Genomic DNA, 23,353 nt, shown 5'->3' with positions numbered 1-23,353 from the left:
ACTCACTCAACTCTCTAACTGCTGTTTTCAACTGTCCCTCTCACCGACATTCTGTCAGTTCCCATTGGCTGCTCTTAGGAAGGGGCTGCTTAGGCTGCCCTAACCTGTCTGTCACGGGGGAAATACGCAATAGACAAGGGAAGGGGATGGTTCCAATCATTTAGAACCTACTAATATGGGTTTAGGTTGGTCCAGATGGCAGTGGATAGAATTAAGAGGGGAGACATGTGCCCAGATTGCCACTAGCCCATAGTATTAACTGGATGACCTTGGGCCTCTCTCATGTTAACCTAACGAAGTTGTTATAAAAATAAGGGGGCAGCATGTATATCATCAGTGAATTTCTTGAAAGATGGGGAAAGAATGTATAAGATGACATGATAACAAAAACATTAATTGTTCTTAGAATTGCTTCTCTCCTGAGAAGCCCTGGATTCTATATATGGTTTTTCCCACGACAGCCCTGTGAGGCAGGTTAGGCTGAAAAATGGTGACATAGTGTCACCTATCAGAGATCATGGCTGAATGGGGATGGGCCTTGCCCATGTCTGCATCCAGAACTGGCCCCTTAGCTGATCTGAGCAGCCGAATACATGCTTTATTGGAATTTTAAATAAGGATTAGTGCTACAATCTGGACAATGGTAGTCTGTCCCCCCTCCCCCAATCAATGATTTTGATTCTTTGCTGGATTAAAATATAGAAAATGTTTTTTTCACTTACTTTCCAAAGATTCTCGCCCTATTGTTGATTTTTATAAAAAAGGATAGATATTTAGAAAGAGCCTTCACTTTGCACTGTGCTTTGGTTATCAGTTAGGAAACCAAAATTTCATTTTGCTAGGTTTCTAAGGGTTTGACTTGCCAATGTATGCAGGTTGGGTGCCTGAGTCTGTAATGAAATGGTGAGGTTGTCCTGAGGCGGCCCCTAGACGGGTCCGTCAGGACTGGTCCGTCCTCCCCCACCCCGGACGTCCACTGAACCCGGGAGAGACCCCGGACAAACCTGGGAGGGGGTCGGTGTCCACAGCCTTACCCGGCAAGCTTCTCTCCCCTGCAGGTGCTGTCGTCACGGGCGGGGACCGTCGCCAGGAGGGAGAAGCCGACCCCAATGGGCCCCGTGACTCGCCTAACCACGGGCGGGGGGGGCCGTGGGAGGCGTGCGACCTGACGGCCGGGAGGCCCGCGGTCCCACGGCTCCAAACGGACCCCAACACAAAGCCGCGGCCACATTAAGAGCCGGGGGAAGAGTGCGGGCCGGAAGGGGACGTGGCGAACTCGCCGCCGCCCAGCTGGAGAGCGGGCCGGCGGAGTTCGGGGGAGGAGGGGCCCTAGATGGGCGGCTTCCGGGTGAGGCCCGGAAGCCCGGAAGTTCTGGGGAGGGCGGGGCCTACAGGGGGCGTGGAGGGCCCAACCTTCACTTAAGGTGGGGGAGCCGAGGCCGATGAGGATAGTCGGGAGACTCCGTGCTGGCGGCTGGCAGCGGCGAGACCCTGGCTTCATCGGAGGAAGAGTCCAACTCAGACTCGCCCTCCGACTGGTCTGAGGCCGAGGAAGCTCCCCTAGGCCGCCCCTTACAGGTGTTAGAGGAGCAACGGGTTGTACCGTCCGAGGCCAGACAGGTCACAGAGGTGAAAATCGCCCTCTGTTCCATCACCAAAAGAAATCTGTGGGATCCAATCCACAGTATCCCAGCGTTTGCATGTGTCTACCGCAGTTCTGCCCCATTATAAAACCAATGCTTCATTTTATACGTGTTCTGTCTCTTTTTGCAGGTGTACCATTTTCATTTGAAGCTGATGGCAGCAATAAAGTGACCTTAATGACATCCGGCAAAGTATCTTGTAGTGTTTCCTGGGCAGTTGGAGAAAACGGAGTGCCCTTAATTCCTCCAGTATCACAGAAAAATGCTGGGTTCTTCAGGTAATGAACATCAACAAGTTTTTTGAGAAACCTTTTAGCCTATTTTGGTGCTTAGGTGAAACATTGAAATAGTAATAGCCGGTGTGGTGTAGTGACTTGACTAGGAGTGCCAGAGAACAACCTGGGAAACCCAGGTTCAAATCCCTGCTCTGCTGGTGAGCCAACTAGGAGACGAACCTGGAAGCCATGAAGCTCAATGGGGCCAGTCTCTCCCTCCCTCTCTTTATGCCTTGCAGGGTGGTTGTGGTGATTAAATGGAAGGGAGAGGATCACATATGCTGCCTTGAGCCCCCTAAAGAATGGTTGGGATAAAAATTTACCAGTAAGCAGACATTTTAATCTGGGCTTGCTGGAGTAATAAGAAAGCAAAACACTGTTGTCAGTGTTTACTCCTTCTCTACTTAGGGAAAATAACAAGAACAAAAGCTGTGTAACACTTTGTATTAAGCCTGATCAAAATAACACAAAACAATGTGTACGCTTTGGAGTTCTCCAAATTCTTCCTTAGGATGGATGTTTTAAAAAGGGAGTGGTGGGAAGAGATGCTTCAGGTCCAGAGTTTATATTTTGTAATCTGCCTTGATTCTCAGCAAGAAAGGCAGGCTGCAAATGAAATAAACAAATGTCTCTTTTCTGCATCCTGTGTAAAATGCAAGGCAAGTTTGATTGGATAAAGGGATACCATACAGAGTTGCTGTCAGGCTGACCTTTGACCTTCCAGTTTGGAAGGAGAATAGCAACCTCCAGTTGAAAATATAAAAACCAGTCATTAATCAAATGTCTGTCGGAGGCCAAATGGAACATGCAGGTCTGTTAAAAGGCAAGTAGAATAAATGGGGCAGTCATTACATAAACAGAACTGGAAGCTATTTTTTAGATGTATCAGTAGGTTAAAGAATCAGCAAAAGCCAAATTGGGTAATATCACCTTGTGGTGTTCTATGAAAATGACAACAACACATAAACAGCCTTTTCCCAGATAATTTTCCTCCCACTGAACAATCTCTCTCTTTAGCGGCTAAATTCATGCATCTCCAAAATAGACAGAGGTTGCAGATAGCTGTGCTTTTCCAAAGCAAAGCCTCAACACAAAAGCCATGGGACACCTTTTATTAGGATCAGTTAATATGACACAAAACCACTTGCAAGCTTCTGAGTTCATCACAACTTGAAAATTAGCCACTAAAGGAGAGCAGCGGCATGTATCGGACAGAGAAAGGAGCTTTTCAGCTAAAGATTAGCTGACAATTAGAGCGGTTCTTCAGTGGAACAGCCTTCCTCAGGAGATGGTGGTTTCTCTCTTTGTTTGGGGGTTTTTAAGAAGAAGGCTAGATGGCCATCTGACAGCAATGCTGATTCTGTGGACTTAGGCAGATCATGAGAGGGAGGGCAGGAAGGGATGAGTCAGTTCTTGGTTCTCATGACCCTTTCTTACATGCCCATGGTAATGCCGATCGCTACTTTGGGATCAGGAAGCAATTTTCCTCCAGGCCAGATTGGCAGGGATCCTGGAGGTTTTTTGCCTTCCTCTGGGCATAGAGCAGGGGCCACTGGGAGAGTGGGCGGGAAGAAGGTAATTGTGAATTTCCTGCATTGTGCAGAGGGTTGGACTAGATGACCCTTGAGGTTCCTTCCAGCTCTGTGTTTCTCTGTTTCCTGCTTCCCAGAGTGTTTGCTTATGGCCCCCTTCATGGTGAGAGCCTGGCTACATGGTTGCATTACGTGTGAAAAATGTAACATGCTGCCAGGCTGAGAGGTTCCTTATCACAGTTTTATCAGCGTGGAGGCCAGTTTTGGGTAATCAGCATTGTGGAGAGGAAGCTTCACCTGTGCTGATTTTTATCAAGAATGCTCAGTCTCAGAACTTCTGGTAGGGTCGCTGACCGAAGCACTGTGCCTCCCTGAGAGCTCTCAGGGAGGACCAAGAAACGTCTAAAATTGGAGCATTAAATTGCTCCCCCCCCCCGATTCCTAAACAGTGGAACAGGTGACAGGAATGCTCCTGCTGCCGAAGAAGAGCGGTGTTGACTCCTGAGCTCTCCGAGAGTGCTTTTTTAAGACCCCCGGAGGTTCAGATGCTGTCCCGCCTGGCTGAGGAGATTAAACCGCCGCAGACGTCTCTTTGGATTTAGGCTTTGATCTCCCCTACCCAATACCATCTAAGCAACTATTTCAAGAAACGAAAGCCTCACCCTCCGAAATCCGAGTGAGTGCCAAGAATCTCTTTGTCTTTGCGGGAAAATAATTAAATGAACTTTAAGTAACAAACATATGTATAGACTCCTAACCTCCTGATCTAAAAAATAATTATACTGGACTTAGTAAAAACTTTGAAATAAAACGGCAGGAAGCTTATCAAATCTATCTGCGTATAGACTAAACAAATGGAATTGTGAATTAACGTACCATACTCCAATAGAAAAGCTTGAATCCTTGAGAGAGAAGGAGGAAGTTGAAGATGTCCCTCCCACAGTAATGGCCTCCGTGCTACTGCTATTTGACTGCGTTGCAAGATAAAGAGACCTATTTGGCGAGGACAGAGAAGACTGGCTGCAAAGCAATGTCGTAGGACCGGAAGTGCGTCCCCCTGTGCAACTGGTAAATTCATCCTACCTATCATAGAGAGGAGACGACAGAAGGCCCGCGGCATTTCCTGCTTCCTGTCCAAGAAGCCGACCTAGAGCGTCCTTAGTCTCTATGGTATTCTGATTTTTTAAAACTTGATTTTAACTTAATCTGGAGGCCAAAATTTAAGTTAAAAATAGCGAAATGATTGGGAGGATGTATTAGAACCACGGCTCTCAAGGATTAAAAGACTGGAGACCTGCCGAAAAACTGGGATTTTTGCCAGCTTATATGTCTGTTCCATGGCAACGTTCTGGATCATTTCATAGCCCTGCACTACCAAAACCTTCTGACACTATGACGGAGAAGCAAGATAAGAAAATGCAAGACCTTTTAGCCAAACAAACTGACATTTTTACTAAACGAATGAAACAAATGTCTAAACAGCAGGAAAAAGCAAAGGAGAAGCAAGAAAAGCAAATGAGCCAATTAACTGAGACGGTAGCTGAAAAACTGGATACTGTAACAAAAGAAATGAAGAAAATTAAAACTCAGGTTGCCTCACTGCAAACTGATACGAAGACAATGGATGTTTCTGTTAAGAAGATAACTGAAGAACATAGAGAAGTGAAGAAAAAAGTGGACAACCATGAAAAACAACTGGAACAGCTGCAAACACACAAGGAAACCACGAAAGACCAACTTGCTATGATGGATTTGAAAGTCAGAGAAACCAACCTACGACTGCGAAAGTTACCTGAAGATTGTGGTAACACTAGAGAATCACTGGTGAAAACCTTAGCTGAGTTGTTTCACATAGATGAAAAAGAATTGGATCATGCAATCAATAGAATTTACAGGATGCCTCTACCTCCCAACATGAAAAGAGCAAAAGCAACAGATGTTATGATATCCTATGACATCAGGATGAAAGACATAATAATGCAACAACTTTATCAAGATCCAATAGTTTTGGAAGGTAATATATTGATACTTGTAAAGGATATACCAAGACACCTGATGTCAAAAAGGAGCATCTTTAAAGACTTTACAACAGCTCTAAAAAAAAGTGGAATAAAATACAGGTGGATATTACCACAAGGATTGGCATTTACCTATAAAGAAGTGAAGTATACAATTACCACAAAAGAAGATGCTGGGAAGTTTCTGAGAAAATACAGGAAGGAACTTACAGGTCTCACACCGGAACAGAAGCAAGACTCAAGCCAAGAAGAAGATGACGATACGATAAAAGGAGCAACCGGTGGATTATAAAATTATTAAGTTAAAACTCTGACAACATGGCCAAAGCTATTTCGTGGAATGTAAATGGTTTGAATGAAAAAGTGAAGAGAGGACGGATTCTTAAATTTCTACAAAAACAAAAGTATTCACTGATATGTTTGCAGGAAACTCATATTGCTAAGAAAGACAAAAAATATTTGGAAAGGAAATCTTTGGGACAATCCTTTATTTCATCAGCCAAAACAGAAACTAAAGGACTAGTTATCTATGCTCAGGCCTCATTTGCTCCTGAACTAGTATATAAAGATGAAGAGGGCAGAATACTTATGATAAGAGCGAAAATATTTGGACAAAAAACATTGGTGGTAGGGATCTATGCACCTAACGAGGGGAAAGCACAATTTTATAAGCACCTTCATGATGTATTATTACAACATACGGAAGAACAAATATTGTTAATGGGGAACTTTAATGGAGTTATAGATGGTGCAATAGACAAGAAATCAATAGCCAAGGAAGAAAGGGAAGGCTGCCTTCCTAAAACTTTTTTTCAACTTATTGAGGAGTTTAAAATACAAGACATATGGAGAACAATGAATACTTCATCGAAAGAATTTACTTTCTATTCTGCAAGACACAATTCACACTCCCGAATAGACATGATATGGGTGAGTAAATCCATATTTACTCAACTGGGTAAGGTACAAGTAATACCTAGGACCTTTTCAGATCATAACCCAGTCTCTTTTGAATGGAATAATAGACAAGCATTCAGATGGAGGTTAAATGATAGACTTTTGAGAGATGATAAAATGAGAAAAGAAATACACACTCTTGTTAAGGACTTTTTTGAGATCAATATGAATGGTGAAACTAGTTTGAATATAATTTGGGATGCTTTTAAAGCTGTATTAAGAGGATTTATGATTCAGAAGAATACTGCATGGAAGAAAAATCAACTACAACATACAAATTATATACTCTGGGAATTACAAAATTTAGAACAACAACAACTTATTTTGGAAACTGCAGAAGATCAGAGGAAGCATATTGCATTAAAGATTAAGGTTGCCAAACATCAACTAAATTTGGTGGTTATGGAGGAAATGAATAAAAATATGAAATATGCAAAACAGATATTTTGAACATGCAAACCGACTGGGTAAATTTCTAGCGAGTCAATTAAGAGATTCCATGCAGAAGAAGATAATCAATAAAATACAGAATACAAAAGGACCGGTTTACACTACAACAGATATAATGAAAGAATTTGAACTATATTACACCAGATTATACCAAAAGGATTTTATTTCGGAAAAGAAAATGGACAAATACTTGAGCAGTGTACAGGTTAGCAAACTGTCCACTGAACAGCATAGAATTATGGATGCTCCAATTGCAACAATAGAAAGAGAAGATGCAATAGCTAAACAGAAGACAGATAAAACACCAGGCCCAGATGGAATTACTGCTTTGTTTTACAGACTATTTAAGGACGACTTAAAGGACCCATTTCTGCAGGTATGCAACACCATTTTAGATACAGGGCTTTCTCCTGAGACATGGTCACATGCTTATATATTGTTGATTCATAAATCTGGAAAAGATGCGGAAAGAGTAACGAATTATAGACCAGTATCTCTCTTAAAGGTGGATTACAAAATATATGCTTCTATTTTATCTAACCGTTTAAAGCGTTACAACTTTGATCCATGAAGACCAAGCGGGCTTTGTTCCTGGACGACAGATAAAAGATAACATGAGGATTTTATTGGATGCAATGGAATACTATGAGCAGAATAATCAGCACAAAGCAGCTTTTATTTTTTTGGATGCGGAGAAAGCTTTTGATATGGTTTCTTGGGGATATATGAAAAAAGTTTTAGAAAAAATGAATTTTGGTGTAAGATTCTGGACAGGGATAGACGCCATATATAATACTCAAAAAGCTAAAATCTTAGTAAATGAATGAATGTCAGAAAATTGTGAAATACAAAAAGGAACTAGACAAGGTTGTCCGCTTTCACCTTTGCTTTTTATTTTGACTCTGGAAACTGCTGTAAGATACGGGAGATAGATGCAATCCACGGTCTGAAAGTGAATAAACAAGAATTTAAAATGAGAGCTTTTGCAGATGACTTACTACTTATTTTGAATGATCCGAACCAATCTATCAACTATTTATTAGATTTATTGAAACAATATGGAGAAGTCTCGGGATTTAGGATAAACCAAGATAAGACTCAGACTTTACTTAAAAATCTTTCAAAAGAAGAACAAAAAGATTTTGTGGACATTACTGGATGGGAGAAAACTAACAAAGTAAAATACCTAGGTGTTTGGATTACAAATAAAAACAAAGACTTAATGGTGAACAACTATGTGAAACTATGGGAACTCGTTAAAAAAGATATATCATGGTCTAATAAAAATATCTCACTTCTGGGTCGTATCTCAGTAACACAAATGAATATTTTACCAAGGTTACTATTTCTATTTCAGAATTTGCCAATAGTGGAGCAATCAAAGTATTTTGATGGGTGGAGGAGGGATTTGTTGAATTTTATATGGCAAGGGAAAAAACCCAGAATTGCCAATAAATACTTAATTGACGCCAAAGAAAGAGGAGGATTTGCTCTTCCAAACTTTAAAATATATGCAGAAGCATCAGCTTTAGTATGGCTAAAAGACTGGATACAACTAAAGAATAATCGGCTGTTGGATTTGGAAGGTTTTGATAATAGATCTGGGTGGCATGGTTACTTATGGTATGATAAACTTAAAAATCATAAGACTTTTCAACATCATATAGTGAAATCCTCAATAATAAAAATTTGGTTAAAATACAAACATCATTTAGAACCTAGAACACCTCTATGGATATCTGCACAAGAGATGTTAACTTTGAGACCACTGAGACCATCCCAATTTCTCACTTATCAAGATCTTTTGGTATGGGAAGATAACAAATGTGCCCTAAAGGAATATGAAGAATTGAAGGAATACATGACTTGGTTCCATTATCATCAGATACAATCAGTATATTTACAAGATATGAAGACTGGCTTTATTAAAAATAAATCAACTTTTCAACGAATGTTACTGGAAAACAACGAACACTTCATTTCAAAAATGTATAAGATGTTATTGTTACTATATACGGAGCAAGATCAAATTAAACCAACGATTATAACCTGGGCACAGACATTAGGTCATGATATCCCCTTGAATAAATGGGAAAGACTGGTCAAAAGATATGAAATATATACTTTCACAATCATTGAGAGAGAACATTTATAAAATGATGTATAGATGGTATCTGACACCAAAGAAACTAGCCAAAATGTATGGAGCAATGTCACCAAAATGTTGGAAATGTCAAGAAGAAGTCGGTTCTTTTCATCATGTTTGGTGGCTTTGTGAAAAGGCAAAAAATTTCTGGGATATGATTTACAATGAACTAAGGTTGATAGTACAACAAAATATCCCTAAAACACCTGAAATGATGTTGTTAAGTATAATACCAGATTCTGTAGTAACTCAGAGATCATTTTTTATACATGCCACTATTGCTGCAAGACTGGTCTATGCAATGAAATGGAAAACATCTGAAATACCAGATAAGACCGTTTGGATAGATAAAATGATAGAACTTGCTGAAATAGCAAAACTTACCGCAATAATAAATCAAAAAGAAAATGCTGAATTTGTGGAAGAATGGGAGTCAGGGACAATATGCTGTGTAAATGAACTTAATTTGAGAAACATTAAGGGATATGATTTGAACTAATTCAAATTTGTTGAAGTAATTAAGATACTAATGTTAAAAAGTAGAGTTTAAGATAATGATACAGGTGGTTTATTATAATGAATTAGATACTAAATACAAAGAGAGAAACGAATATCAAATGGACAGGGGGGAGAGGGGAAGTCAACTATATATATTTGTTTAAAGATAAGATAGAAATTGTTTATAGTATATACTATATAAATGGAATGCTACAATAGAATGTGAACTGGTTTGAAAAATAATAAAAATTTTGAAATGAAAATAGAATGCTCAGTCTCATGAGAGCGTTGGTTGTGTCTGCATTACTTTCTATTTATGAGAGTCAATAGGAAAGCTTAATGAGCCCAGCTGGTGCCCCGCATAAACTAAGAGCATGCCTTACGTATGCAGTCAGTCCAAAATGACTGCATATTACATCTTGGAATCACAGTAGGTATTGAATAGAAACATGTATAGTAAAGAAGTTTGCTTTATTGAGTAGAACATATCCAAAAGTTCATTTCTGTGTACAGTTCTTCAAATTCCACTTTGACACGAGCCCTCCTGGTCATGTGGAGGTAGGGTTGCCAACCTCCAGGTGGTTATTCAAAAGTAACAGCTTTTGACAATATAATTATAATGTGCGAAAACTTCCAACTATTAGCAAGGTATCATTTTTCTATGTATTTACACAATATTTAAGTATATTATCTTCATATACTTTGTAAGTTGTTCTTTAAGTGGAGGGGGTGATGTGATTTATAATGAAGTAAAGCTTTCTTGTCAGTTGGCTTTTTATACGGTTTTATTGTTATTAAACCGTCATTGTTCTTAACTACTAACGTATCTAAAAAGGGAAGCAAGGTTCTACTCATCTGACATTAAATCACTCTACACTAACATTCCACTCTTAGAAGTACGCTCTATAATACAGGATTTACTTGATAGCAGACCGGAACGATTTCCACCCACTCATTTTCTTATTGATTTATTAGATTTGATTCTAGAAAATAACTTCTTCAGATTTAAGGATGACGTTTACAAACAGGTTAAGGGGGTTGCAATGGGGTCTGCTGTGGCACCATCGGTGGCAAATATTTACATGATAGCCTTTGAAAAGAATTATATTTAGCAAGATTTTCCAAGAACACATTCTATTTTTTCGGCGTTTTGTGGATGACCTCATAATGATATTGGATATGGAATCTAACTATCATTTATTTTTGGAGGAAGTTAATACTTATAGTCCACATATACAATTTGATTGTCAGATGAGTAGAACCTCGCTTCCCTTTTTAGATACGTTAGTATTAAGAACAATGAGGGTTTAATAACAATAAAACTGTATAAAAAGCCAACTAACAAGGGAGCTTTACTTCATTATAAATCACATCACCCCCTCCACTTAAAGAACAACTTACCTTACGGTCAGTTTTTAAGATTGAAATGAAATGCAACACATCCTAAAGATTATGAAGAAGCCGCTCTTTCATTATGTTCCTCCTTAAAAGCAAGAGAATATCCTCCCCACATAATTGACGCAGCGAAAAGAAGAGCCCCGACACAAGGGAATGCCGTGATTTATTTCACACACAGAAAAATCAGGAAACCAAACTAACAACTGCCTTAGAATTTAATAACTTATCTAATAGAATTAAAAAAACAATCCACAAACATTGGCACATGGTGCAAGAAATTTCAGGTTGTTCTATCCCTCCTTTAATTGGATATAAATGGACTGTTTCCTTAAGAGATTTGCTAGTGCACACGGCTACTAGGGAAGCCCAACCCACCATGGGGATTAGAGGACATTTCTGATGCGGCGCATGCACCATGTGTAAATACGCTTTACCGGTTAAAAGTTTTACTTGCCAGAAAACGGGCTTCCATTTCGAATGAAAATCCTTCACAAATTGCAATTCTTTAAATATTATTTACGCCTTAATTTGTCCTTGTAATTCTGTTTACATTGGAAAGACCTCTCGAGCACTTAAAATTAAGATAGGGGAACATCGTTCCCAGATAAGGAACAACGTAACAGAAGCTCCAGTGGTTGATCATTTTAAAATTAATAAGCATTCAGAAGAGGATATTAGATTTTTTGCTGTCTGGCAGTTAAAAACAAAAAAATATGAAAAGGCAAACATAGATAAAATTCTTTGCCAGCAGGAGGAGCGCTTTATCCATTTATTTAACTTCTTAGCTCCAAATGGCCTTAATGCCGCAAATGATTTATCTTGCTTTTTATAATTTAAGTACTACCAGAATCAATTCATATAAAAAAGAAGTTTTTTTGAAAAACCAGGATAGCTTATTTAATTAGAACAAGGGCGGATCCCTTCACGCTGAAATGCCAAAAATACAGAGATCGTGTTTCATTGAGGATACCGTTGAGAGAAAAAGGATCCTTTCATATAAGGTATGAAAATAGAGACAAGGTTATGTTTAATTTAGTTTTATTCATGTTAATAATTTAGCTTACTTGTAACATGATGTATGGTTTACAGAGAAACAGGCAACGTTCTTTTCAAGCTTCACAAATTCAGCTCACACTTCACATGTCTACTATTTCCGTACATTTGGGCGGCTGAAGAAAGCTGTGAAACAGGATTTCTTCACCAGTAGCCTGTCTTTCTCAAATGAGATGTTTACAGATAATATTGAGCTGTGACTTAAATTGTATCGTAAGACAACGTGGCTGACTTGTAAAAAACAACAAAGATTTTTTGTAAGAAACCATACAAAGTATATGAAGATAATAAATATTGTGTAAATACATAGAAAAATGATACCTTGCCAATAGTTGTGAGTTTTTGCACATTATAATTATATCGCCAAAAGCTGTTACTTTTGAATAACTTTCCTGCAGCTTATTGTTTGCTTTGTTGAAAAAACCTCCAGGTGGTGGCTGGAGATCTTCCAGCTATTACAACTGATCTCCAGGTGACAGAAATCAGTTCTCCTGAAGAAAATGGGCCTTTGGCAATTGGACTTTATGGCATTGAAATCTTTCCCCTCTCCAAACTCTGCCCTCCTCAGGCTTCACCCCCAAAATCTCTAGGTATGTGGAAGACATCAAGTCAATACCCTAACTCTCTCTAGGTTCGCTCAAGCATGCTTGCATCTACTGTTGCAACAATATCAGTGATCTTCCATTGTAGCGTTGTTCAGTTATCTACAGTCACCTGAAACACATTTTTTGTTGCTGTAATAAACTTTCTGGTTTGTTTTCCTGTATGCAAAAACTGTGTTATTTTATGTGACCCCTTATTTGGAAGCTGTGCTTATTCAATTTTGTAAAGGTTTCATGAGGATATCTGTGTGCATGTGCGTGTGCCTGCACGCGCACCCCAGAATCCTCTGCAGCACACAGGACTTCCTCAGCAGACAAATCAAAGGGGAAAAGGTACCCTGAGGATGGGAAGTGTTGAACACTAAATCTGTTGAACCATGTTAGGAACAACACAAGGAAACTGCAAAAGTTGTGTCTCGGAGGCAAAAAAAGACATTCCCCTGATGACACAAAGGGCTGATGTCAACCTATAAGGTACTCCAGCATTGAGATAGGCAAGGGCCTCTGTGAGGATCAGCAGGCATCTCCTAATCGTGTGCTTTTTGTTTCTGCTCATAACCTCAGTGCTATAAAAAATGTTGATGCCATTGCATCTATTGGCACGTCAGGATTAACAGACATGAAGAAACTTGCCAAGTGGGCAGCAGAGACCAAGCTGGACCCAAACAACCCAAGCAATGCGGCCCTGATGCATCTGATAACGGTAAGGTTTGGGCAGAGTTGGCAGTGAAGTAGGGTTGCCATCACGTCAACTTGAGGAATTCCTGGAGATTTGGGGGGCAGAATTTGGGGAGGGAACTCAGCAGGGACGTGATGCCAACGAGTCTGCTCTCTGAAGCTGCCATTTCCTCCTGGGAAGCTGATCTGTGTAGTCTGGAGATCAGCTGTAATTCTGGAAGAACTTCAGGCCCCACATTGAGGGTGGCAACCCTACACTGAAGCCTGCAGTATGCAAAGTGTTTTTTTTTGTTATTGTTGTTCTCGATTTTTCAAAGGGAACAACAGAGGTAATTTCCTGCCCAGTACAAGCAAAGCCACAGCACTTCACTGTATCTGGATGAACGTGCTCAGATCTGCACATCCGATGGAATATGTCCAGTGGATATTATCTTGTTGGTACCTTTTCTTTTTGCTTATTAGTTCATTAATGCATCAAGGCATTTTGCTTAAACACATCTTGAATGAGCCAAGGAAAGCATAGCCAGTGGGTTTGATCTGGTGACCTATGACCTGAAGGAGTTCACGCATAAAAGGAATCTCTCCTCCTTCCTCCTCCTTCTCTCTCCTCCCCTCAGCTGCTGCTGACAGTCCAAGGGCCCTTGGGCACACTGGGGGCTGCACAAGAACGCCCCCCCCCACACACCCACTCAATTCTGGCATGAGCTTTTTCTCGGCTTGTGGAAGACCTCGTGCAAGACATAATGAGGGGGAATAATTGTTGCTGATGTCCCTTCAGCCGTGTGGCACATGAGCAGCTTTTCAGGAGGCACAGTGCACCAAAGGGCGAGTGATCTGTTCCACAAATTCATTACATTTGTGGTTCATTGGATCCCATACCTTTTTGAGGAGCTGCAAAATGGCATTATGTTGACTTCTAAAGAGCCAGTAGGACTGAACCAACTGGGCTCTAATTGACTCTAATGTACCAGTGCATGAAGCCATGTTGTTTAGTGGTTAGACTGAGGGTTGGGTTAGGACAGGATCAAATCCCTCCTTTCCATAAGACGTCCTAGCTCCTAGCTGACCTTGGGCCGGTCATTCTCTCTCAGCATAACCATCCTCACGGCCATTGTGAATAAGGTGCAGGAGGTGAGGACCCAATACGCCACCCTGAGCAGCTTGGAGGCAGGGCATGATAAACATACAACAAAGGAAAACAGCAGGTTCAGAGTTTAAGGCTGCAGAGAAGAAGCTGTGTTTGTGACCGAAAGCTTGAAAACAAGGGGAAGGGGATAGAGGGTGCTGGTTCACCCCTCCACACAAACCCAAAGTAGGCTGTTAAGATGCCTGTAACATTCCCCCTGCCCCTCTGGGCTGGAAATAGAGGCTGTACAAGTTGCTTTTTCCTAGTGCTGACTAGCCATGGTGACCGAAGGGAACCTCCACATTCAGGGGCAGTAAACCTCTTAATACCAGTGCCAGGAGGTGACATCAGGTGAAAGCCTGGGCTTCTATGCCCATTTGATGGCCCTCTACAGTTACTGGCTGACCACTGTGTGAAACCAGATGCTAGACTAGATGGACCACAGGTCTGATCCACCACAGCTCTTATTGTGTTCTTATGACTGAGAACAATTAAATCAAATCACTAAGCCACAGTTTCCTGTAAACTTGCATTTATCCTTCAGGTTGCCACCAGTGGAGATGCTTCTCTTCCCGATTTCTTCAGGCTGGAGCAACTGCAGCAGGAATTTAATTTTGTTTCTGATGATGAGTTTAACAGATCCAAAAGATTTCGACTTCTTGAGCTCAGAAATGGAGAAGTGACTGAGTTTCGAAGTTATAAACATGTTCCATTATTGGAAAGAGAAATTAGTGAAAGAATCTTCCAGGTAAGAACTAATCTAAATTTTGGCCATTAATTCATTCAGTATTGTAAGCACTTGTCCCCGTAGTACTCCCTAAAGCAACATCTGCAGACAGGTAATCCAAAAGAAAGTTGACTTTATTGGAAAACATACAGGTATTCATAGCTTGCAGAAGTAAAAAGGCAGGAATGGGGGGGCAAGGACATACAGCAGAATATATGGAGGAATAGTGGTCATACAGATCATATCAGATAGTACAGGTTGACATGGCAACCCCAGGCTAACGGTGCCAGGCTCCCACGGGCATCAAAGGCTGGAGAGGAATGCAACAGTTAGGTAAACAATCCTTGAGCAAAGCATCTGTGAGAAGACAAAACACTTCCAAATGCAGAGAGAAGAGAGCAGGCCTGACATTCTGCTCCCCTCAAGGCCCCCTCCCACCTTGTCAGGGGGCTGGCTTGTGGGGGTAGGCGGTATGGAAGGCACGTACCAGGCGAGGGGCGGAGACATCGCACGAGCGAACCCACTCGTATTGGGCAGGGGTGAAGTGCCTCCAACAAACGAGATATTGGAGGGAGCCGTGACAAATACGCGAGTCCAGGATCTTAGCAACTTCTAAATGCTCCCCCCACCCCACACCATCAGGGTCGGGATGCCACTCTGGGGAGGGAACATGAGGTTTCAGGAGGCTTACATGGAAAACTGGATGTATGTGTCTCAGTGTCTTTGGAAGGGAGAGTTCCACGGTCACAGGGTTAATGACCCGAGAAATGGGGTAGGGACCCACGTATTTGGCACTGAGTTTTCCACATGGACAGGTGGACCGGAGATTTTTGGTGGACAGGTAGACCAAATCACCCACATTAAAATTCTGGCTGGGAGACCGGTGTTTGTCAGCTTGAGCTTTGTATTTACGTTTAGCCCGCTCAAGGTTTTTCACCAGCCAGGGCCAGGTGGTTTGAATTGTATGCACCCAAGTCGCCATGCTCTCGCCGCCCTCCTCCCTTGATACATCAACATGGCCAATGGGACTGAAGTCCTGGCCATATACAGCCTGAAACGGGCTAAAACCTGTGGATTGATGTACAGCATTGTTATAAGCATACTCAGCAAAAGGCAACAATTCCACCCAATCATCCTGGTGGTAATTTACGTAGCAACGAAGATAACATTCTAGTACAGCATTCACACGTTCAGTTTGCCCATCCATTTGAGGATGGAAAGCACTAGACAGACCCTGTTCCACCCCCACCAGTTTAAGAAAAGCTTTCCAAAACTTTGCCACGTAGCTACTTCCGCGGTCGCTCACAATCTTGCACGGAAAGGAATGCAGTCGGAAGACATATGACACAAAGAGGCGGGCCAGTTTTGGGGCGGAAGGAATACCTGCGCACGGGACGAGGTGCAGCTGTTTAGAGAACAGGTCAGTGATAACCCATAATACAGTTTTCCCCTCGCTGAGAGGGAGATCAGTCATAAAATCCATAGCTATTACCTCCCAAGGTCTGGAGGGGGTTTCCAACGGTTGCAACAGTCCAGTGGGTTTCCCTTGGGACCGTTTAACGGTGGCACATAACGGGCAACTGCGGATGAATGAGTCCACGTCGGCACACATGCCCGCCCACCAAAATTGCCTGCGTAATAAGTGAAGCGTTTTCAAGAATCCAAAGTGCCCCGCGGTTTTGGCTCCATGGGCTAGTTGCAGGACTTCCCTTCGCAATCCCTTAGGTACATACAGTTTGGAGTCTCTGTACCAATAGCCACCCCATTCCAGCAGAGAAGCGGGGAGTGTTTGAGCTGAGAGTTCTGCCTGGCATTGGGAACGAAGAGCGTCTAGGAAAGAGGCAGGTAGATCCATCTTATCCTGCAAGGTGGGCGGGACATGGTCAGGTTGAGCTGGAGGGGAGACCGGAGGCGAGGAGGGGGGCTGCACGACCGGCTCAACCCGGCACCTGGACGTTGAAGGAGCTGATGGAGCAGGCGAGGGAGTCGGGCTTAAGTCCTGGGTGGAAGTCCCCCCCCCTTGAGCGTTCATTTCGATTGGCTCAGAGCGGGATTGGAGTTGGGTCTGTGACCTGGTTTGGACCGCCAGAGTAGGGAGTACTCCCCTGTGAGCAGGGGAGAAGAGCGATTCAGTGGGGCGGTCTACTTTGGTAGGGTATTGGGGAAGCCGGGATAGGGCATTCGCCAGCACATTTTGTTTCCCCGGAACATGCTTGAGCATGAAACGGAATTGAGCAAAGAAGTCAGCCCAGCTTAGCTGCTTCGCTGACAGTTTACGGGTTCCAGTGAGTGCCTCCAGGTTTTTGTAATCTGCCCAAACCTCAAAGGGGACCTTGGAACCCTCAAGGAATTGCCTCCAAATAGTGAGGGCATGGTAGACAGCGGTTGCCTCTTTTTCCCAAATGGGCCAGTTCAGCTGAGTGTGCGCAAGCCTTTTAGAGAAATAAGCGCAGGGGTGCAACAGACCATCTTTACCCTGTTGTAAAAGAGCACCTCCCATAGCTACGTCAGAAGCGTCCACTTGTACTATAAACATGTGTTCAGGATCTGGATGTTTTAGTACTGGTTCAGAGGTGAACAGTTGTTTAAGGTTCTTGTAGGTTATCCGGGTTGTTTAACCATGGTCTTGGTATTTTCTTTCCTGACGTTTCACCAGCAGCTGTGGCAGGCATCTTCAGAGGAGTAACACTGAAGGACAGTGTCTCTTTCCTTCACTGAAGAACACTGTCCTTCAGTGTTACTCCTCTGAAGATGCCTGCCACAGCTGCTGGCGAAACGTAAGGAAAGAAAATACCAAGACCACGTTTACACAACCTGGATAACCTACAAGAACCAATGAACTCTGACCGTGAAAGCCTTCGACGGTTGTTTAAGGGTTTTGAAAGTGGTCTGGCATTGGGGAGTCCATTGGATCTTTGCTGTGGGTAACGTGGCTGAAGTCCCCCTTCCCTTAGTCTTAAGTAGGTTAGTGATTGGGAGTGCTACTTGAGTGGAATTGGGAATGAACCCTCGATAAAAGTTGGCAAAGCCGAGAAATTGCTGCACTTGTTTGCGGGTTGAGGGCGGATCCCAATCGATTACAGACTGTACTTTAGCAGGGTCCATGGTGAGACCTTGGTGCGAAATAATGTAACCCAAGAATGTCAATCGTTCTTGGTGAAACTCACATTTGGATGCTTTAGCATAGAGGTGGTTGTCTCTGAGGCATTGTAACACTTCCCTCACTAAAGAAACATGCTCGTTCATAGAGTTGGAATAGATAAGGATATCATCTAGATACACTACCACACCTCGATATAACAAGGAATGTAGGATCTCGTTAATAAATTGCATGAAGACCCCCGGAACCCCCTGTAATCCAAATGGCATCACAAGAAACTCAAACATACCAAAACAGCTGGAAAAGGCTGTGAGGGGTTCGTCTCCGTCACGAATCCTGACTCGATAATAAGCTTCGACTAAGTCCAGTTTGGTGAAAATGCACCCCTCCTTTATTTGCCCTAGGATGTCTGAAATTAAAAGAATGGGGTAGGCATTGGTCTGAGTAACTGCATTGAGTTTCCGAAAATTGATGCATAAGCGTAAATCACCCGTTTTCTTGCGGACAAAGAAAGCGGGGGCTGAGTTAGGGGCGGAAGATGGCCGTATGAACCCTCGAGCGACGTTCTTGTCTAAAAAGTTCCGCAACACGGTACGTTCAGCAGCGCTCATGGGGTAAATTTTACTCTTCGGAAGCTTACTATCCCCCATCACTTCTACGGCACAGTGTCAGCTCTTGACCCATCGAACCAGAAATCACCACAGAGACAATCAGATTCCAAACAGATGGCTTTACTGGTCAAATAGGCAATACAGTGCATGAAAGGCAAGATGACAGCTATGGCTTGTCTTGCCCGTTATTTGGAAATATAAGGCAGAGAAACGGCGGGAGATTACAAAGCATAAATAGAGCATTATTTCCCAGGAGTGGCGTTCCCAGGCTTTGGTATGTGTAGCCGTCCTTGAGTCTGGACGGTTCAGCAGAGAAACGAAAGAAAACATCTAAACCGAGATAACAGCCTGACACACAGTCCATTCTGCGGTGTGTGTGGGGGGGTGCATCGCATTCCTTTGCATCAAAAACGTCTGCAAAGTCCCGATATTCAATGGGTAGCAAAGAAGGAGGGGGGGGTTTCAGAGACCAATGCTGAGGCTGTCGGAAGGACAACAGCGACTTCGTGGCGGTGTTGGGCACAGTTGGGATCAGAAATGCTTGTTTTCTCTTTGTTTCGGTATTCTGTTATGAGACAACTTCACTGCATTGGGACTCTAAAAAATCCTGCTGAAACTAGGGACGTGCAGCTTGAAAAAATCAGTTGTTTTTTTTTTTTGTCTGGATATCAGGGAGCCAAAAAATATTGGATTCCCAGTTTTCTGGGTTCCAAATACCGGTGTCAGGTCTTTATCACCTTTGGAATAGAAGTTTGGCAATTGCAGGCCAGAGGCTGGCTTCCTGTCAAGGCCAGGTTCTGGCTGCTAGTCAAGGTTTTGTTCGCATGCTGCAAATCCTGTGTACGGTTTATCACTGATGTTATGTCTGTGATTCTCTTTGTTTTACTTTCTTGCCTAGAATGCTTTTATACTGTATTTTACCTGCTTAGACTCCATTAGCAACCTCTCCTGCATGAGAGGCAGTCAACTTCTGTAAATCTGTCTTTTTGTTCCTAATAAATTAGCATTGCTTAGGTTCACCTGCCTGAGTGTGTCTGTTTATGGGATGCTAGGGATAGACACCTGAGCTGACATTAGGTTGCTAATGTCAACTGGTTTGGTATTCTGATGGGATGCTGATATTGTTCAACTCCATTATCTTTTTCAGAGGGGCTGTTTTTGGAGCAAATCACACTGAAATTGCCACAAAGCTGCTGATGCCTGTCCTTTAAATAATCCCCAAATTGCAAATGAATTGGACCAAGGGGTCTAATTCTATGACTCCTTGAAAAAGGTTCCCCAAGCCATCCTCTGTTGTTTGCTATGGGAGGGGGGATTCTGTGCTTCTCCAGGGCAAAGAATAGCCAAGATCAACCAATCAACACCTGGCCAAAAGTCTCTCCAAGCAGACAGAAACAACAAACCCAGAGAACCATAGAATCCCGGCAGAACTACAGAACAATGTGGCAAGCCTAACAACAAATGTCAACTCAAGAATCCAACCCAATGTCAAACCACAGAATTGTCCAGGCCAAACAAAATAAGACTGCTGTTGCAAGCCCAACAAATGTAAAATAAGAGAATTTGAGTCAATGAGCAACCCCAGAATAGAAGGCAATGTCAAACTCAAGAACCCACCACAAAAAGCAAACCCAACAGATGCAAAGTCTACAATGTTGCAAGACCAATAAAACCAATTTAAAAGGGCAAAATCAAAGCCAAACCAACATGGCAAGCCAATACGAAGCTTTACTAGGCAGACTTTTACTAGGCAGACTTTGTTTACGGGGTGGTTTGCCATTGCCTTCCCCAGTCGTCTACACTTTACCCCCAGCAAGCTGGGTACTCATTTTACCAACCTCAGAAGGATGGAAGGCTGAGTTAACCTTGAGCCAGCTCCCTGAAACCAACTTCCGTCAGGATCAAACTCAGGTCGTGAACAGAGCTTGGACTGCAGTACTGCAGCTTACCACTCTGCGCTACATGAAAAATACTGATAAGATGTTTTTTTGAAATATGTATTCAGACCATCTACATATCTGAGTGCACATCCATAGCTGAAACAGCATTCAGAAACTAGAACGTTGCCATCCCACAATTAATTTATAGGGAAATGGTTAAAGGTCTACTTTTAAAATTTCTGACTATCTTCTTTATTTGGATCTTTCAAATATGAACAGATGATTCCTTTTGCCCTCCTCCCTCTACCCAGGAGGTCTAAAATGTATTGCTTTTAAATGCAGTTTTCTTCCACACAAGTGGATTGATAAATCAATGATCTTGTGTTGTTGTTTCCCTGAGTCACATTATCATGGGCTTTAGTTTACTATCTACCTTCAGTTGTCATGTTGTGTGAAGCGGCTTGGTTCTGAAAACCAACTTGCTTATGTTTTTCTTACTGATTGATGGACATTAAACGTTGGAAAATCAATGACATTTGGATAGTTTGAGTGGAATTCCAGTCATTGGATTGGATCCAGTGCAATATTTCCACCTGTGCTAGAGCTCTTGTGCATGTAGAAACACAGTAGCTGCTTGGATTGATTCAAACTTGTATCCCCTCTTGTGTTTCCACTTTAGTGTAATCTAGTGCAACCAATTTTGGTGCACTATAATATATAGAGGGGAAAGTGCTAGGTACTGTACATGATCTTGTGCAATCAGAACTGCACTAATTCCCATTCAGGTTTCCACATCATGGAATCCAAGCCATTGCCAGTGGGAGAGAGATGGAAAACAATGGGGGGGAATCAAAAGCATCTATAACTTTTTATTTATACACAATCATTTTTATTTTATGTAATAGGCATAGAGAAAATGAGAACAAAGAATATGTCAGAATAAATTACAAAGTTCTCAAAGAAATGGGACACAGTGGTCATGGGAGATTTTAATTACCCGGATATCTGTTGGAAGTCCAACTCTGCTAAAAATGCAAGGTCCAATAAATTCCTGACTTGTCCTGCTGACAACTTAATATTCCAGAAAGTGGACAGGGAAACAAGGGGATCTGCTATCTTAGACTTGATTCTCATCAACAGGGAAGAACTGGTCGATAAGGTTAAAATAGTAGGCATCCTGGGTAGTAGTGACCATGTAATCTTGGAATTTTCAATCTTGGGGAAAGGAAAAACTGTACGTAGTCAGACATATGGGTTGGACTTTAGGAAAGCAAATGTTAACAAACTTAAACTGATGCTGGGTAGAATCCCATGGTCAGAAATACTTAAGGGAGAAGGGAGTTCAAGAAGGGTGGAAGTTTCTTAAAAATGAAATACTGAAGGCACAATCACAAAATCACACAAGGTTGGAAGAGACCACAACGGCCATCCAGTCCAACCCCCTGCCATGCAGGATCCCACAATCAAAGCGCTCCCGACAGATGGCCATCCAACCTCTGCTTAGACCTCCAAAGACGGGGACTACACCCCCCACCCCCCAAGGCAGGGCATTCCACCATCGAACCGCCTTCACAGTCAGAAAGTTCTTCCTAATGTTTAGGTGGAATCACTTTTCTCTTAGTTTAAATCCATCACTCTGTGTCCTAGTCTCTGAAGCCAACCAAGAACAAGCTAGACAGCTAGTTCCCTCATTAACATAACATCCCTTCAAATATTTAAACATGGCTATCATGTCACCCCTTAACCTTCTCTTCTCCAGACTAAACAAACCCAGCTCCTTAAGTCTCTCCTCATAGGGCATAGATTCCAGAACTTTGACCATTCTGGTCTCTCTCCTCTGGACACGCTCCAACTTGTCAACATCCTTCTTAAATTGTGGAGCCCAAAACTGGACACAGAATTTCAAGTGAGGTCTGACCAATGCAGAATACAGTGGTAATATTACTTCCCTTGATCTAGACACAATACTCCTTTTGATGCAGCCCAGAATTGCATTGGCCTTCTTAGCTGCCATATCACACTGTTGACTCATATTCAGTTTGTGGTCCACTAAGACTCCCAGATCTCTTTCACATGTACTGTTGTCAAGCCAACTCTCTCCCATCCTGTACTGTGCCTTATGTTGTTTCTGCCTAGGTGTCAGTGAGGGCATGCAGTCGAGCCCCGGATAGCAAGCTCCGTGTTTCCCCCCTCCCCCAACACACACCTTTTGGTCCCGTGGGAAAGTCTCTTCAGTTTGGGAGAGAGGTGCTATAGCCAGAGGCTCCGATGTCTCCATTTCAAAGTAGCCTTCCTATTGTAAATCTACTCTGATCTCAAGGTGTGATTTTGCCAGAACCCTCTCTCTCTTGAAGTTTGAGAGAACTCTGATGTTTTGCATGTCAAAGTAGGTTAGAATCCCCAGCCTTCCTTTTTATTTTTGTGTTAGGAGTTAGTATTAGTATGTCTGCACAATCCTCAAATCCGCTCACAGCTAGAGAGGACCTCCAGCAGATATTGAGGTTGGCCGGGAAGAAACGACCCCAGAGCAACGCCTGCCTGGGCCTACCGATGTCCCTGGGAGGCCGACGTGGAACTCCTTGCCTTCGGAGACCGGACAGCGACACAGGGTCGTAACCAGCGAACGGGCAGCGTCGGAACCATGGGGCGAGTTATACCG

The 23,353-nt window shown here is 42.6% G+C and overlaps 1 protein-coding gene across 1 annotated transcript in view; it reads left to right on the top strand.

Moving 5' to 3' along the window:
• Positions 1–23,353, top strand: part of CC2D2A (coiled-coil and C2 domain containing 2A) — a 124,905-nt gene that overhangs the window by 47,002 nt on the left and 54,550 nt on the right. Inside the window, exons 17-19 of the mRNA XM_056855114.1 lie at positions 1,774–1,921; positions 13,137–13,275; positions 14,921–15,124. Coding sequence (XP_056711092.1) covers positions 1,774–1,921; positions 13,137–13,275; positions 14,921–15,124 — 491 coding nt within the window. The remainder of the gene's footprint in view (positions 1–1,773; positions 1,922–13,136; positions 13,276–14,920; positions 15,125–23,353) is intronic.

The sequence above is a fragment of the Euleptes europaea genome, chromosome 9, assembly GCF_029931775.1.
Source record: "Euleptes europaea isolate rEulEur1 chromosome 9, rEulEur1.hap1, whole genome shotgun sequence".
Classification (NCBI taxonomy): domain Eukaryota; kingdom Metazoa; phylum Chordata; class Lepidosauria; order Squamata; family Sphaerodactylidae; genus Euleptes; species Euleptes europaea.
Note: the sequence above shows the minus strand (reverse complement) of the source record. Positions and strands in the feature narration are given on the sequence as shown.